Source organism: Chelonia mydas, chromosome 3 (assembly GCF_015237465.2).
Source record: "Chelonia mydas isolate rCheMyd1 chromosome 3, rCheMyd1.pri.v2, whole genome shotgun sequence".
Lineage (NCBI taxonomy): Eukaryota > Metazoa > Chordata > Testudines > Cheloniidae > Chelonia > Chelonia mydas.
In genome coordinates this window covers 43,430,113-43,445,340 of record NC_057851.1, presented here as the reverse complement: position 1 = coordinate 43,445,340, position 15,228 = coordinate 43,430,113, and the positions used below count along the sequence as shown (strand labels likewise).

The 15,228-nt window shown below is 46.3% G+C and overlaps 1 protein-coding gene across 4 annotated transcripts; it reads right to left on the bottom strand.

The window, feature by feature from the left end:
* Positions 1-141: 141 nt before the first annotated feature.
* Positions 142-12,701, bottom strand: TMEM14A (transmembrane protein 14A). 4 transcript variants are annotated; one of them, XM_037894199.2, is made up of 5 exons: positions 12,475-12,701; positions 9,488-9,573; positions 8,327-8,428; positions 3,560-3,647; positions 142-807 (listed from the first exon to the last, which is right to left on the bottom strand). In XM_037894199.2, the coding sequence occupies exons 1-5, from the start codon at positions 12,678-12,680 to the stop codon at positions 768-770; spliced, it is 522 nt and encodes a 173-aa protein (XP_037750127.1). In that variant the 5' UTR covers positions 12,681-12,701; the 3' UTR covers positions 142-767. The 4 variants fall into 4 exon arrangements, with proteins under 4 accessions (XP_037750127.1, XP_043398294.1, XP_037750128.1 ...); XM_043542359.1 differs by having other exon boundaries at positions 142-2,326; positions 12,475-12,695; XM_037894200.2 differs by lacking the exon at positions 12,475-12,701 and adding an exon at positions 12,272-12,464.
* Between the last annotated feature and the right edge of the window lie 2,527 nt (positions 12,702-15,228).

Here is a 15,228-nt window from a genome sequence, read left to right as displayed (position 1 = left end):
TGAGGGCACCTTACTGAATTGCACTCTTAGTAGGTAAGGTGTACACAGCTACCAATCAAAACTCTTCCATTCACAGGTGACACTACAAATAATGGTCTCTGGAGTTTGTTGGTCAACATGAAAGATTAAAAGAGAAACTGCTTTAAATGTTCCATCTTTTATTTGATTACTGGTAACAATTTATACATTCTCTATCCAGTGGAAGAAGATATTTACATGTTTGGAAACAAAATATATTCCAGTGCAATATGGAGCAGAAGCATATACCCTCATCTGTTAGTGATTTTGATAAAACACAGTGCATTACATGATCAATATTGACAAGACTTTAGTTTGCATGTTATGTCGAGCTTCTATTGATTACTTGATATTAGAAGCTTACAAGATTATGGTTTAATACTATACCCCTTTTTAGTTTAGTGACACATCCAAACATAGCTCAAGTTTCAAAGGGGCAGAACATTTCTAACTTCCACTGATTTCTTTGTGGTGCTATGCCCCCTCAGCACCTCTGGAAAAAAAAATCCAGCCAATAAATTGCTTAAATGAAAACAATGATACAAACTATCAAAAACCTTCTTGTTTAATTGAAAAAGCTTTCAAAATATGAAAAAACTTTGAGGAATTAAATTTCAGATGTATTTGTTAACTTTTACAGTGAAAAAAAAAAAACAAAAACCAGACAGACATACTTCAAGTACAAATAGCTTGTCTGCTTGTTGAAGGGAAATGATCCTCCTACTTCAGTCCTTAGTTGCTGTTGTCTCTTACAGCAGCAGAAAAACCAATCTCAAAATCATCAAAAGGCTGCATCAAAACACAGAACAAAAGTAAAAAACACAAAGTTTGGGTATGAACAATCAAATAGCATAAAGCCCATTCCTGAATTTGCTATTGGGTATAGATGAAAGAATCTGGAGCCTAAAATCTTTTAAAATATTTCTGGAGTCTGGTTCTCCACTGCATTTACCAGTTGTATACCAGCATACCTTGGAAGATGTCTGTGAAATTACACCAATATAACACTAGTGAGAATCGGGACTTATGGGTTCTAGAAAGCGCAATCTTCTAGATCTTTTGGGCCTGATTCTCCTGTCACCTATAACTGTGTGAATGGAGTTATATCAGAGGTGGGCAAACTATGGCTGGCGGGACCATCCTGCCTGGCCCCTGAGCTCCCGGCCAGAGAGGCTAGCCCCCGGCCCCGCCCCCACTGTTCCCTCTGCCCCGCAGCTCGCCACACCGCCAGCGCTCTGGGCGGCGGGGCTGAGCTCCCGCCAGGCAGTGCAGCGGCGTGACTTGCTCTGGCATGGTCAGGGGGCGGGGAGGGGGTTGGATAAGGGGCAGACGACAGGGAGTGGTTGGATGGGGCGGAGAAGTGGCAGTCAGGGAACGGGGGGGCGTTGGATGGGGGTGTGGATAGGGGTCGGGGCAGTCAGGGGACAAGGAGCAGGGGGGGTTTGATTGGCGGGTTGGATAGGTGGTGGGATCTCAGGGGGCGGTTAGGAGCGGGGGTCCCGGGAGGGGGCTGTCAGGGGACAAGGAGCGTTGGATGGGTCAGGGGTTCTGAGGGGAGCAGTCAGGGGGTGGGAAGTGGAAGGGGGAAGAAAGGGGCCGGGGCCAGGCTGTTTGGGGAGGCACAGCCTTCCCTACCCAGCCCTCCATACAGTTTTGTACCCCCGATGTGGCCCTCGGGCCAAAAAGTTTGCCCACCCCTGAGTTATATGAATATAATTAAGGTATACATGATTGGAGACACCACTCTTCTAAGTTTTGATCCATTAGATGGAGAGATTTTGAAAACAAAAATACTGAATTGCTTTTCCAGTGTGTTCTAGGTTTCAAAGTTACCAGAATTCTTTCGCATGTTTTAATGATTTCCAGACAAAGTGCTCATGTCCAGGCATAAAGTACATGTTCTAACTGAAATAGTCTTCACAGTGTTTCAATAAATACAGTAAAAGGCACAGTCCAACACAGAGTTGCTACAAGGAAGATTTAATTAAGAGTGGTGTGAAACGCTTAAGTACCTTTTAACCCTATATGGGTTAAAACAGAATATTTGGCTGCGTCTGCACCTGGAAATGGAGCCGTTGTTTACAACAGTTAGTTGAAATGATGCTCAACATGGTTTCACCTTATCTACACTTGCATTTGCACTAGCTCACTTGCAAAGTTTGCTGATAACAGTTGCCAGCAATGGTTCCATTTTGAAACACCGTCTTAGTCTTGACTTGCACTCTGGGTAGCCCCAGTGAATTCAGAGCAGAATTTCATCCAGTATTTTTAGTTTTAGCGGTGAGCTGGTTTAGCCGTACAAAGAGTTCTGTACTAGATGTTAATGAAGACACCATAATTAATCTAAGGGGATTGTTTTATTCATGGCCTGCATGCATGAAATGCAGTTATTGTCAGAAGAGTGACACCAGACTTCCATATTTATTCTCTCAGTGACAACATATACAATTTCTTTTTACAAGTTAAAAAGATATTTCTAAGTATCTTCCCTGCAAATTCAGCCTAGGACCTGAATATCGATCCGAATACTTTCTGCATCTTACATCACTTGACAATACTTTAGCTCCGCCAGAAGTTAAGGGTTTGTGGCAGGAATTACTGGGTGAAATTCTGTGGCTTGTGTTATGATCATAATATTTACTTGGGGCCTTAAAATTTATGAATCCCTACTGAAGATTCTACCAGGAGAACCAAGCTGACAGTTTGGTTGATGCGTATCTTTGTTAGCCATGCACAGACACTATAACTCCGAGAAAGGAGGATATTTTTTATTCTATTGCATGCACCATCAATGAAAGTTCTCACAGCTAAATCATTCAATAAGGATGATGTAAAATGTAGGAAAAAATTGATTTGCACATTCATCTTGCAGTATGAACAGTTAGAAAAACAATTTACCTACAAACTGAAAAATGTTTTGCGAGATGGAGTCACAGAGAATAACTTTGGAATTACTATGGAACCAAATTAGGGAATAAATATGGAAATTGTTCTTTATATGTAAAAATAAAGAACAGCAGCAGAGAATGAAACAGTTGAGTCATCATATGCAGTAATACTGGCTAAAATTTTCAAACCTGGCTACCTAAATCAAGACAACTAAATAAAAGTAGCCTTATTTTCAACGCACCTACATCTTCCATGGACTACAGTGAAATTTGCTCACAACTTCTGAAAAGCCAGGCCATTTTTCTTTAGGTCACTGAATATGAACTTAAGAGCCCAAATTTAAGTATTCCTGTTTGAAAACTTTGGCACATAATTACCTCACGTACTTTTTAAGGCCTTCAATCAATACACACTGATACCTAACTGTTAGTATCCTCTTTTCTGAGGCTCCCAATTATATCAGATGTGCGTTTTTTGTGGACAGCTGTCTACTGGAAACTGGACTTCATGGTCATTTCATTTAGCCCATCTAACAATCACTGGATAGTAACAACTTCAATCACCATGTTCTTGGATTGGATGTCAACTGGCTACCATTTGAAATAGGCTGAAATCATTGCAGCAGGAACTGAACATAAATATACACACCTACCTTAAACCAGCTATTAGTCCACCCGGAATTAGTTTCTTGGATCTCTTGAACCTCATTCCCATTACAATGGTCAGAATAAAAGCTGAAACTGTAACAGACAAATCAACACCATATTTACTGTTTTCCCCAACACTATTCATCAGTGGAATTTTCAAGATTGTGGTTACTTATCAAAGGACTACCAAATAAAGTTTCACAGCAGAAGGTAGTGAAAAGTGTATGTGATAGAACTCTCCCTGGTCTAACAGCATACTGCACCAAGCTACATGTATGGCCTAACGGATAAAGCACCAGACTAGAACTCAGGAGACCGGGGTTCTTGTCACTAGATTGCTAGTTAACACTTGGCAACTCCTTGTGCCTCAGTTTCCCCATCTGTAAAATGGGGGTAATGATGCTTACCTCCTTTGTCAAGTATTTTGAGATCTAGAGATGGAACAAGTGTGCATTGTTAATTTAACCTACAGTCCCAAAAATCTTTCAAAATACAGTACTCTGATTTTCTCAGCTGTAAGTAACATTTCTAAATATAGAAACATGCAGAATCTTACTTTGCAGACACTTGTAACGCTGTCAAACAGTGTGAATTATTCCACTACATTTGCATGCAAAGAGCGATCAGGAGAGTTGTATAAGCCACTACACATTGTACCAGTTGACTGAACACTGCCTCACAAATCCCCGCATCATATACCATTATAGCTCCTTTCCCAACCCCCAGTTTCAGGAACCTATAAATGCTCAGGCTAATCTCTACTTTCAATAAAAAAAAGTTAAATCTTTTAGTTGCAAAGTTTGCCTTGAAAATATAAACAGCTGCTTGTCACATATTTTCCTTAAAGAACGTTGCTATTGATGTGGCCTATGACATTGCCCCAGGCTCTTTGGTTCACGGGGGGCAGACCTGACACCAATTCTTGGCTGTGAGGGGCAGTGCCATCTGAGTTGCCACTAATGGCATCAGGGGAGCCAAAAGTTCCAGCCCAGCTAGTTCCTCTGACATTGGACAATGCCACATATTGGCCTAAAAGAGATGGGATAGCTCAGTAGTGTGATAGGGTATCTGATGCAGCGTAATATAGGTTCTAACCCCAACTCCAACACTGGCATAATTAAGGCTACTGTGGGAAGCATACAATGCTCCTACCACTCTTTCCCCATCTGTAAAATGGAAATGCCAATGTATCCTTAACTGTCTATCATAGGGGTTTTTGATACATTAGTAGAATGCTATATGAATGGAAAGATTCACCAGAAAATACAGACAGCTATTTGGGAGGGTGGGGGGAGATGAAGAACTATCACTTGAAATAATTTTTAAGTGTCGGCAAGAACAGGGGTCTCACCATAGGTAGCAGGCCTCTACTTCTCCTGCAGCTGGCAGTGAAGCTAAATTCCTCCTCTTTTATTATGGAGCAACCCAAAGTATCCCTTTCCAGAACCCACAAGCCAGCCCTATGCACAGCAGTGCAGTCACAGTGGACAAGAATCTGCTTGGGAAGGGAGCATAAACTTGTTCTTTAGGCTCATCCCACAATACTAAGACAAGTTCTGACAGCTACACACAGATCATAAAATTCCACTCACTAAGCATGCACTCACTGAGCAATGAAGCAAAAGTGATTTCTAATCACCGCTTTTCTTTTATGCTCCCATAATCTGACCTCAGGCATGTGCCTCAGCAAAAACAAGACTGCTCCATCACATGAGCTTCCCCTCTAGCCCTGAATATACTTACCACCATTCCAGGTTAAAAAGCGTGTCCATTGCATAAAGGCTCTACTGACGAGGCACCCGTGCCTGGATTATTCAAGAATGCTGAGACACCTTGGGTCCAATTTTCATAGGTGCTGAGCACCCCCAGCTCCAAGTGAAGCCAGTGGGAGCTGTAGGCACTCAGCCACCTAAGAAAAATCAGGCTTCAGGTGTCTCAAATTGGGCACTCAGAAACGATGGACTATTTCTGAATATTTAGGCCTAAATTCTCACAGCTGCTCCAGTCACAGAAATCTGAATTCAAGAGTTCAAGGAAGTCAGGACATCGTATACAATGTATAAAAACACTGAAGATGGAAACTCATGTTCTCTGTCAGCTCTGTGTTCTTGTGAAATCAGGCCCAGTACCCAGCCTGCCTGACTCACGAAGGACATCTCCCCCCCACCCCTCCATAGTCTCTGCTTGAACCAAAACCAATCAGAAGAAAGAGACTTACAAAAAGCAATGAGAAGGCAGTGAGAGACACACCTAAACCCCTCTGGAACAAGGGTGACAGGATTAAGGCAACTCCCCTAGCCTCAACTGCATCGAGGATAGGATAGGGAGGCATCTCTATTAGCATATAGAATAGAGAACAGAGATTTGAAGGCAAGAACCACACTGAACTCTGGGACCAGAAAAGCAGGGAAGCACTGCATGATGGGGTATCTCTGCTCCAGATGTTAATGAAACCCACACCTGCACACACCCAGCTCAGTAGTTATCAGACGAATTCTTGTAATAAATCCTTGATTGGTATCCAAAATACTGAAGCTGCTTAATTGCATTGTGAGCTCCCTCGAAGGAACACCGCCCATAGCCAGGAATGATCAGTTCCTATTGTCTAGCCTGAACAAACAACATTGGTATACTCCCTTGAGCCACCAGTTTACCCATAAACAAATCTAGTGTTCTCCCTTGAATCATCGTCATTTCCCTACAAAAACCCCTACCCACGCTCAAATAAGGGTTCTGATACCTGGATCCAAAATCTGCAACAGTTCTATTGGGACTTCATCTTCTCCTCACTGACTGTGCTGGGGGCTCTGCCTGTCTCCAGCACTCTGGACCCTCAGCTACCACCACCACCACCTGGGAACCCTGACCAGTTCAAGCTTCACAGAGTGGTGAGAACCCAACTCTCTCTCTCTCTACCGGGTTTTTTTGTTTTTGTTTTTTCCTATTCCAGGTATAGGTTTCTAACCCTGACTTGTGTGATCAGTTATAGTTTTCTAAACCTGACTTTTGTAATCAAATTTAAGATAGATTTACTGTAACTGTTTTGTTTGTTTGGCTCTCCTTGTATGGTTATTACTTGGCAATAAATAACTTTTATGATTAAGCTGGTTGCTTCCCCCCCGCCACAACGTGTGGCATATGAGGGTATCAGCCTGGAAGTGCTGTTCGACCCAGCCTGCTGAGTCCAGGGACATAAGGGGTAGGCTTGGGAGTGCTGATTGACCCAGTCCGCTCAGATGTGCTCTGTTAATGTATGTGTGTGTTCAACTGGTTCTGGGGCAGGAGGAACCCAGCACTGGGGAACCTAGGTCCTTGCAGGAGAGCTCCATTGGGAGGGAACTTGCAGGAGGGAGAAGTAGAGCTCCGGATGAAAACACAAGCAGTACATTGATAGAATTACAGAATACCCCACCCCAAAGAGTTACCTCATAAATGAACATATCCCAAAGTAACGGGCAAATCTGGTAACACATGCCTTTCGTGTTTGTATGGTATAATTTCCCACCCATGTAAAAAGTAAGAGTGCTACTATCCTGGTTTCCTAGCAGAGCATTACCCAGGGGTAGGCAACCTATGGTACGTGTGCCAAAACGGCACGCGAGCTGATTTTCAGTGGCACTCACACTGCCCGGGTCCTGGCCACCAGTCCGGGGGGCTCTGCATTTTAATTTAACTTTAAATGAAGCTTCTTAAACATTTTCCCTTATCTACTTTACATACAACAATAGTTTAGTTATATATTATAGATTTATATAAAGAGACCTTCTAAAAACGTTAAAAACGCATGACAGCAATACGCTGTCATGCGAAACCTTAAATCAGAGTGAATAAATGAAGACTCGGCACACCACTTCTGAAAGACTGCTGACCCCTGCATTACCATTTATTATAGGATACCCTTATTACAATCAGAGTTGGAGATGGAGATAGTTGTGACTATTGTTTTTTAGACCTAGATCCTGTAAAAACTTATGCACATGCTTAGCTTTATCAGACATACATCATCTTATTGAGCTCCAGATTCACTAGGGCTGTTGCCATGCACAAAGTTAAACATGTATGTAGGCTTTTGCAGGCTCAGACCTTTGCAAGCAGTCAAAAACAATTTAAAAAAAAAAAATCTAACAGTAGAAGAGAGTTTTTAAAATACACCTCTACCCCAATATAACGTTACCCGATATAACACAAATTCGGATATAATGCGGTAAAGCAGAGCTCCGGGGGGGGCGGGGCTGCGCGCTCCAGTGGATCAAAGCAAGTTCGATGTAACGCGGTTTCACCTATAACGCACTAAGATTTTTTGGCTCCCGAGGACAGCGTTATATCAAGGTAAAGGTGTATATGTAAAGAGAACATTTACCTGTCTGCAGCATTGTTGTAGCCTTGTTAGTTCCAGGATATGAGACAAGATAGGTGAGCTAGCCCTTAATTGCCCACTTCATTTTAAGTGGCCTCCTGCAGCATGTGGAGCTTAGAAACTCTGGTTACCTTCCCCAGACTTGAAGAAGAGCTCTGTGAAGCTTGAAAGCTTGTACCGTCCACCAACAGAAGTTGGTCGAACATCTAGTCTCTGTCATATCCTATTACCTGTATTTTGTATGTATAAAGCCTCCAACTTTAAAAGACTAAATTGAAGCAAAGTGTCTAACTAGTTAAACTATCAGGAAGACTGAGGTGTCATACGAGGCAAAAAATTAAACAGAATATGTATTTTGAACAGTCTTTAATTAATGTAAAAGTCTATTTTAAACTGTACACATTTTAATACTTACAAAATGATATCTTCACATCTCTGGAGTCATGTGTTACACAATACGCTCCATAACCAGACACCAAACCAAAGAAGAGACCAGCAGCCAAAGACACTATACTTCCTGCAGCAAACCATTTAAAGGAATATGAAAATGAAAACGTGAGAAACAACTGAAAAAAACAGACTACAGAATACCTTATTATTAGACAATTTACTGTATACTTTGCTGCTACAACTAAAATCTGAGATGAACTGGAGTTTTCCCACATTTTGGCTATGAATTACTCTGGAAAAGAATAATTTTTACTATGTAATGTTTCAAAGAGTAGGTCTTGTATAACAGCCTGATAAGTCTGGCCAAGTTGACAAGGAGAAGGGCAAATACAAAGAAGAAACCATTGAAAATATGCAAGAATAGAATGGTCTCCTGTGTGTCACCCATTAAAAGTACTGCTAAAATGAAAATAAAAATAAATAAATAAATAAAAGTTCCAATGCTGGGTATTGTGAAGTCCATACACCAGATTCTCTATTGAGTTCTGTTTTAGGGTATGTCTACACTAGAAACACTACGGCGCTGTGCCTATGTAGGGTAGACACTTACTACAGAGACAAAAGGGATTCTTCCATCACTACAGAACAGTGATCCCCAAACCTTTTATCTTGTGCCCCCCCTTACCCCGGCCACACTCCCCCACCTGGGGCAGGGAGCAGGACCGCGGCTCCAGGAGGGGAGGGACGTGGACAGGGGTAAGGGGGCCAAGGCCGGGACCACAGCTGGGTGCGGGAGTGGAGCCCTGGGTGCCCACGCCGCTTCCTGCAGCTCCCATTGGCTGGGAATGGCGAACCGCGGCCACTGGGAGCTGCAGGCAGCCGTGCCTGCGGACGGTCAGTGTAAACAAACTGTCTCGCGGCCCACCAGCGGATTACCCTGATGGGCCGCAGGTTGCCCACCACTTATCTAGACAGCAGATGCAGTAATTCTTTCCTGACTTGGTCTGAGCTACTTGTCAGGATCTGACTCGTAGCCATTTACACTAGCGTGAAGTGGATTTAAAATACCATCATTCTGGTTTAGGAGCAATTTATCCCCTTTGCATTGGTGTAAATGACTTCACAAGGTGTAAGGCAGTAGAGAATCAATCCCTCTGTTTCCAAATCCTGCCACCCCCACATTTACCTTTGCGAGTATATCCTACAACACCGCCAAGAGCCACCACTGCCGCATAACAAAAACCAATCCAGTCAACAGCCATGATCACAACTCTAAAAAAGACAACAAATTGCAACAATGAAGGACAAATTCTGCTTTAAAAATAGTTTTCCTGTTTAGGATTATGAAGTGTTATCCATGAGGATCCCAAACAATAATAGATAATAAGTTACAAGTTTCAGTATTGCGGCGATATTCAAAATGTGCATGTGCTTAAACTGGCAGGCCCACCGACAACAATTCCGGGCCCCACAGCTGAACAGTCAATGGGCCCCTGGTCCGCCTGATGTGTGGGCAGTGCTGCGCCTGTGCTGGCCCTGCCAGAGGCAACTAGCGGGAGGGACACAAATGGGGGCACCAGCTAAGAAGGGGGACACGTGACACCCCCACGTGACCCCTCCTGCATGACCTCCCATGTGACTTCTCCCCACCCTGCCCCCAGCTTGGGGCCCTCGCGCTCTCCCCGTCCCCTCCTCCCCCTACCATGTTAGCTGAGCATGGCGCTCTGTCCTCCTGCTGTGCCGGCCTGGCTCCCCCTGGCTGTTCGGCTGCTCTTCTGGTAGCCAGGCTCCGGAGCCACTCCCGGATGCTGCCCGGTGCAGCACAGCAGCTGCCTGGGAGAGCTCCTGGCTGCAGCGGCAGCAGCAGGCCATCCCCGCCCCGGGCTCAGCTTCTGGTGACCGTGGGCCAGTGACCCAGGGCTCCCCCGCCCTCCCCGGCATGCTCAGAGTTGGCTCCTGTCCCCAGAAGCTGACCCTGGGCAGGGAGAGGGCTGCCCGTTGTTGCCATTCCCTGCCTTGCCCAGGCTCAGCCTCTGGGGACAGGAGCTGACTCTGAGCATGCCAGGAAGGGCTCCAGCTCTCTCGGCCACTGTCCCTAGACAAGCTGAGCCCCCGGGGCAGCCGCTGCACTGCACTGGGCAGCGTGGCCGGAAGAAGAGAGGCTCTGGCCCTGCCTCTTCCCTTCCAGCTCTGGCCCTGCCCTTCCACTCCCCAGCTGGGGCTGGCTGCGGTCGACAAGTTGCCCAAGCGGGCATCTGGGGAGGGCAGGTGGGTGGCCAACCCTTCCTGTCTCCCCACCCCAGCGTCGCCTCTGAGCCCTGCAGCCTGCCTGGGTGATTTAAAAGGGCTCAGGGCTCCTGGCCACTGCCACCACCACTGCCACAGTGGCAGCAGCGGCAGCCAGGGGCCCCGGGTCCTTTTAAATTGCCCAGGACCCTGAGCAATTGTCCCCTTTGGGCAGGCCTGACTGTGTGATCTTTTTACTGTAACCCTTGTTCCTTCTCACATCTTCCTATCTGTCTATGCCCTTTTACCTTACACATTGTAGCATATCTAAAATTAGGCTCCAGTCCTTCAGAGACTTATGCGCATGAGCAAGTCCTTGCCAAGATTAGGGCCTTAGAAGCTACAGGCAGTAAACTGACTGGGGTAGGGAGCTCGCTCTCTCAGGCACAGGGAGGGGAACAAGCAATCTCTCCATGAGTAAAATGGCGACAATGATACTGACCTCCTTTTTAAAGCATGATATAAAAACATGTTTTGAGATCTGCTGATGAAAAGTGCTAGTGCTATACCAGAGCTAGGTATTATTGCTGGTCTGTTCCTTCTGCAAAGTTCCTTGAACACTTTTGGGTGCTACACAAATAAGTAATATAATTCACCAAATACAGAATTACAAATAATGGAGTGCTACATTAAAAATCCCATAGTAAAAACATTAAATGTGTAAAAAAATCATGCAAAAGTTTGATATTCCTATGTAGATAAAATCTCCCCCCTTCCCAACCAAAGAGCAAGCCTCCTCTTTTCTGCTCATTCCTTTCTCCATCTACCTTGGGTTGTGTCCTGGGAAGGGAGGTTTTCTAGATCTTAAATGTTAAAAAACAAAACACAGAGTAGGCAGGGAGAGAGCTGATCAAGCACGTGTTATAATTTAACCACCAACATTATGACTGCACTTATTTTGATCCTCTAGATATGCACTAGAGGCCTACAAACCCCGCAGGTAGAGACATGGTTTGAAGAGGGTATAATCTAGGGCTTCTTGTCCTGCAATGAGTTCTGTCCTGTGGTCCGCCGGCCTAGAGCTCATTACCCAAAGGCCCCATCACGCCAACTCTGAAGCAGTGACTAACTTTACAGCGTGACAAGCAGTCCCAGTTATGATCAATAACTTGGCACCAACATAGCAGGTCACTTTCCTTTTTATGTTGCATCCCATCTTCCAGCTGTAATTTGGCCTAGGCACTTCACCAAGCAGTAAGGCCAGAACTAAGTGGGAGTGAGAGGGGTTGTTCAAGTCCAGTTGTGTTTGACCTGTCAGCACCAGAGAGGGGGACACAAGTGCGCACACTCTAGAAGGGGGCGAACCCGAAAGCAGCCCCGCTCCGCGCTGGTTAGGGTGCTCTAGTAACCACGCAGACCAATACTACTCGTCTCAGCCTGCTGCGTAGGCCTGGCGAGACCCTGCTCTGCCCCGTGCAAACGGGGGTGTGGCCGGGGCCGCTCTCAGGCACAGCTGGGTGGTGGGAGAGGGCAGGGGGCGCCCCCCCTTTCCGTGCCCTCCCAGGGAATGTCAAAGCGCTGGCGCAAGGCGGGGGTCGCGCTTTGCAGACCCCGCAGGGCTGCAGCTGAGAACCCGGCTCTGGCCCCGCGGGAACTTTCACCATCGCGCGCGGGGAGTGGGGGGAGGGAGGCTCTGACCAGCCGGGGATCCCGGGGGACAAGCTGGGCACCTCTCCCCGCACACCTCGCGCTTGCCTCCGCCGGGCATTAGTAGCTGCGCGTTCATTTCCGCTCCTGAGTCCCGGCGAAGGACTGCAGCTCCTCCCGTCCCGTCCGTTCCTCTGCAGAGACACCGACACCGGCTGCCCCCAAGCCAGGCGTCCGGGCTCCTTGGTGGAAAGGGGGAAGCGCCCCTGCAGGCCGGCCGAGCCCAGGAGCCCTTTGTACCTGAACAGACCTCCCCGGCTCCAGCCTCCAACGCCCTCCGCACTCTCCTCCGCGCGCCTCCTGATGCTGCTGAGCCGGAGCCCCTGCCTGAGGGAGGGCCCCGGGGCGTGCACCGGAGCGAGCCTGCTTACAACGCTTCCAAGCCCCGCACTTGCTTCCTCTCTGTGCACGCCGCATCCTAACACAGGGGCGTGCTGCCCCCTCATGGGAAACGTAGGGTATTGCCAGGCCCACAGCACCCACGCTGCCCTGCCTTTTCTTGCCTATGGCTGGTGCTTTGCCCTGCACTAAAACAGAGGCCTTAGGTGAAGAACTCTGTGTAAAAAGAACAGGAGGACTTGTGGCACGTTAGAGACTAACAAATTTATTAGATTTCAGAGTAGCAGCCGTGTTAGTCTGTATTCGCAAAAAGAAAAGGAGGACTTGTGGCACCTTAGAGACTAACCAATTTATTTGAGCATAAGCTTTTGTGAGCTACAGCTCACTTCATCGGATGCATTCAGTGGAAAATACAGTGGGGAGATTTATATACATAGAGTACATGAAACAATGGGTGTTACCATACACACTGTAACGAGACTGATCAGGTAAGGTGAGCTATTACCAGCCGGGGGGCGGGGGCGAGGGACCTTTTGTAGTGATAATCAAGGTGGGCCATTTCCAGCAGTTAACAAGAAAGTCTGAGGAACAGTGGGGGGTGGGGGGCAGGGATAAACATGGGGAAATAGTTTTACTTTGTGTAATGACCCATCCACTCCCAGTCTCTATTCAAGCCTAAGTTAATTGTATCCAGTTTGCAAATTAATTCCAATTCAGCAGTCTCTCATTGGAGTCTGTTTTTGAAGTTTTTTTGTTGAAGTATTGCCACTTTTAGGTCTGTAATCGAGTGACCAGAGAGATTGAAGTGTTCTCCTACTGGTTTTTGAATGTTATAATTCTTGACGTCTGATTTGTGTCCATTTATTCTTCTACGTAGAGACCGTCCAGTTTGACCAATGTACATGGCAGAGGGACATTGCTGGCACATGATGGCATATATCACATTGGTAGATGTGCAGGTGAATGAGCCTCTGATAGTGTGGCTGATGTGATTAGGCCCTATGATGGTGTCCCCTGAATAGATATGTGGACACAGTTGGCAATGGGCTTTGTTGCAAGGATAGGTTCCTGGGTTAGTGGTTCTGTTGTGTGATGTGTGGTTGCTGGTGAGTATTTGCTTCAGGTTGGGGGGCTGTCTTTAAGCAAGGACTGGCCTGTCTCCCAAGATCTGTGAGAGTTATGGGTCGTCCTTCAGGATAGGTTGTAGATCCCTGATGATGCGTTGGAGAGGTTTTAGTTGGGGACTGAAGGTGACGGTTAGTGGTGTTCTGTTATTTTCTTTGTTGGGCCTGTCCTGTAGTAGGTGACTTCTGGGTACTCTTCTGGCTCTGTCAATCTGTTTCTTCACTTCAGCAGGTGGGTATTGTAGTTGTAAGAATGCTTGATAGAGATCTTGTAGGTGTTTGTCTCTGTCTGAGGGATTGGAGCAAATGCGGTTGTATCGTAGAGCTTGGCTGTAGACAATGGATCATGTGGTGTGGTCTGGATGAAAGCTGGAGGCATGTAGGTAGGAATAGCAGTCAGTAGGTTTCCGGTATAGGGTGGTGTTTATGTGACCGTCGCTTATTAGCACCATAGTGTCCAGGAAGTGGATCTCTTGTGTGGACTGGTCCAGGCTGAGGTTGATGGTGGGATCGAAATTGTTGAAATCATGGTGGAATTCCTCAAGGGCTTCTTTTCAATGGGTCCAGATGATGAAGATGTCATCAGTGTAGCACAAATAGAGTGAAATAGCGAAATTGTTATGGGTGAGGACAAAGTCACAAAGTTCAGCCACCAGGTTTGCTGTGACATTATCAGGGATACTGTTCCTGACGGCTTGTAGTCCATCTTTGTGTGGAATGTTGGTGTAGAGGGCTTCTACATCCATAGTGGCCAGGATGGTGTTTTCAGGAAGATCACCGATGGATTGTAGTTTCCTCAGGAAGTCAGTGGTGTCTCGAAGATAACTGGGAGTGCTGGTAGCGTAGGGTCTGAGGAGGGAGTCTACACAGCCAGAGAATCCTGCTGTCAGGGTGCCAATGCCTGAGATGATGGGGCGTCCAGGATTTCCAGGTTTATGGATCTTGGGTAGCAGATAGAATACCCCAGTCGGGGTTCCAGGGGTGTGTCTGTGCAGATTTGTCCTTGTGCTTTTTCAGGGAGTTTCTTGAGCAAGTGCTGTAGTTTCTTTTGGTAACCCTCAGTGGGATCATAGGGTAATGGCTTGTAGAAAGTGGTGTTGAAGAGCTGCCTACCAGCCTCTTGTTCATATTCCGACCTACTCATGATGACGACAGCACCTCCTTTGTCAGCCTTTTTGATTATGATGTCAGAGTTGTTTCTGAGGCTGTGGATGGCATTGTATTCTGCACGGCTGAGGTTATGGGGCAAGTGATGCTGCTTTTCCACAATTTCAGCCCGTGCACGTCGGCTGAAGCACTCTTTGTAGAAGTCAAGTCGTTGTTTCATCCTTCAGGAGGAGTCCACCCAGAATCCTTCTTTTTGTAGTCTTGGTAGGAAGCTCTCTGTGGGTTAGTATGTTGTTCAGAGGTGTGTTGTAAATATTCCTTGTGTCGGAGGCATCAAAAATAGGATTTTAGGTCACCACAGAACTGTATCATGTTCGTGGGGGTGGAGGGACAGAAGGAGAGGCCCCGAGATAGGATAGATTCT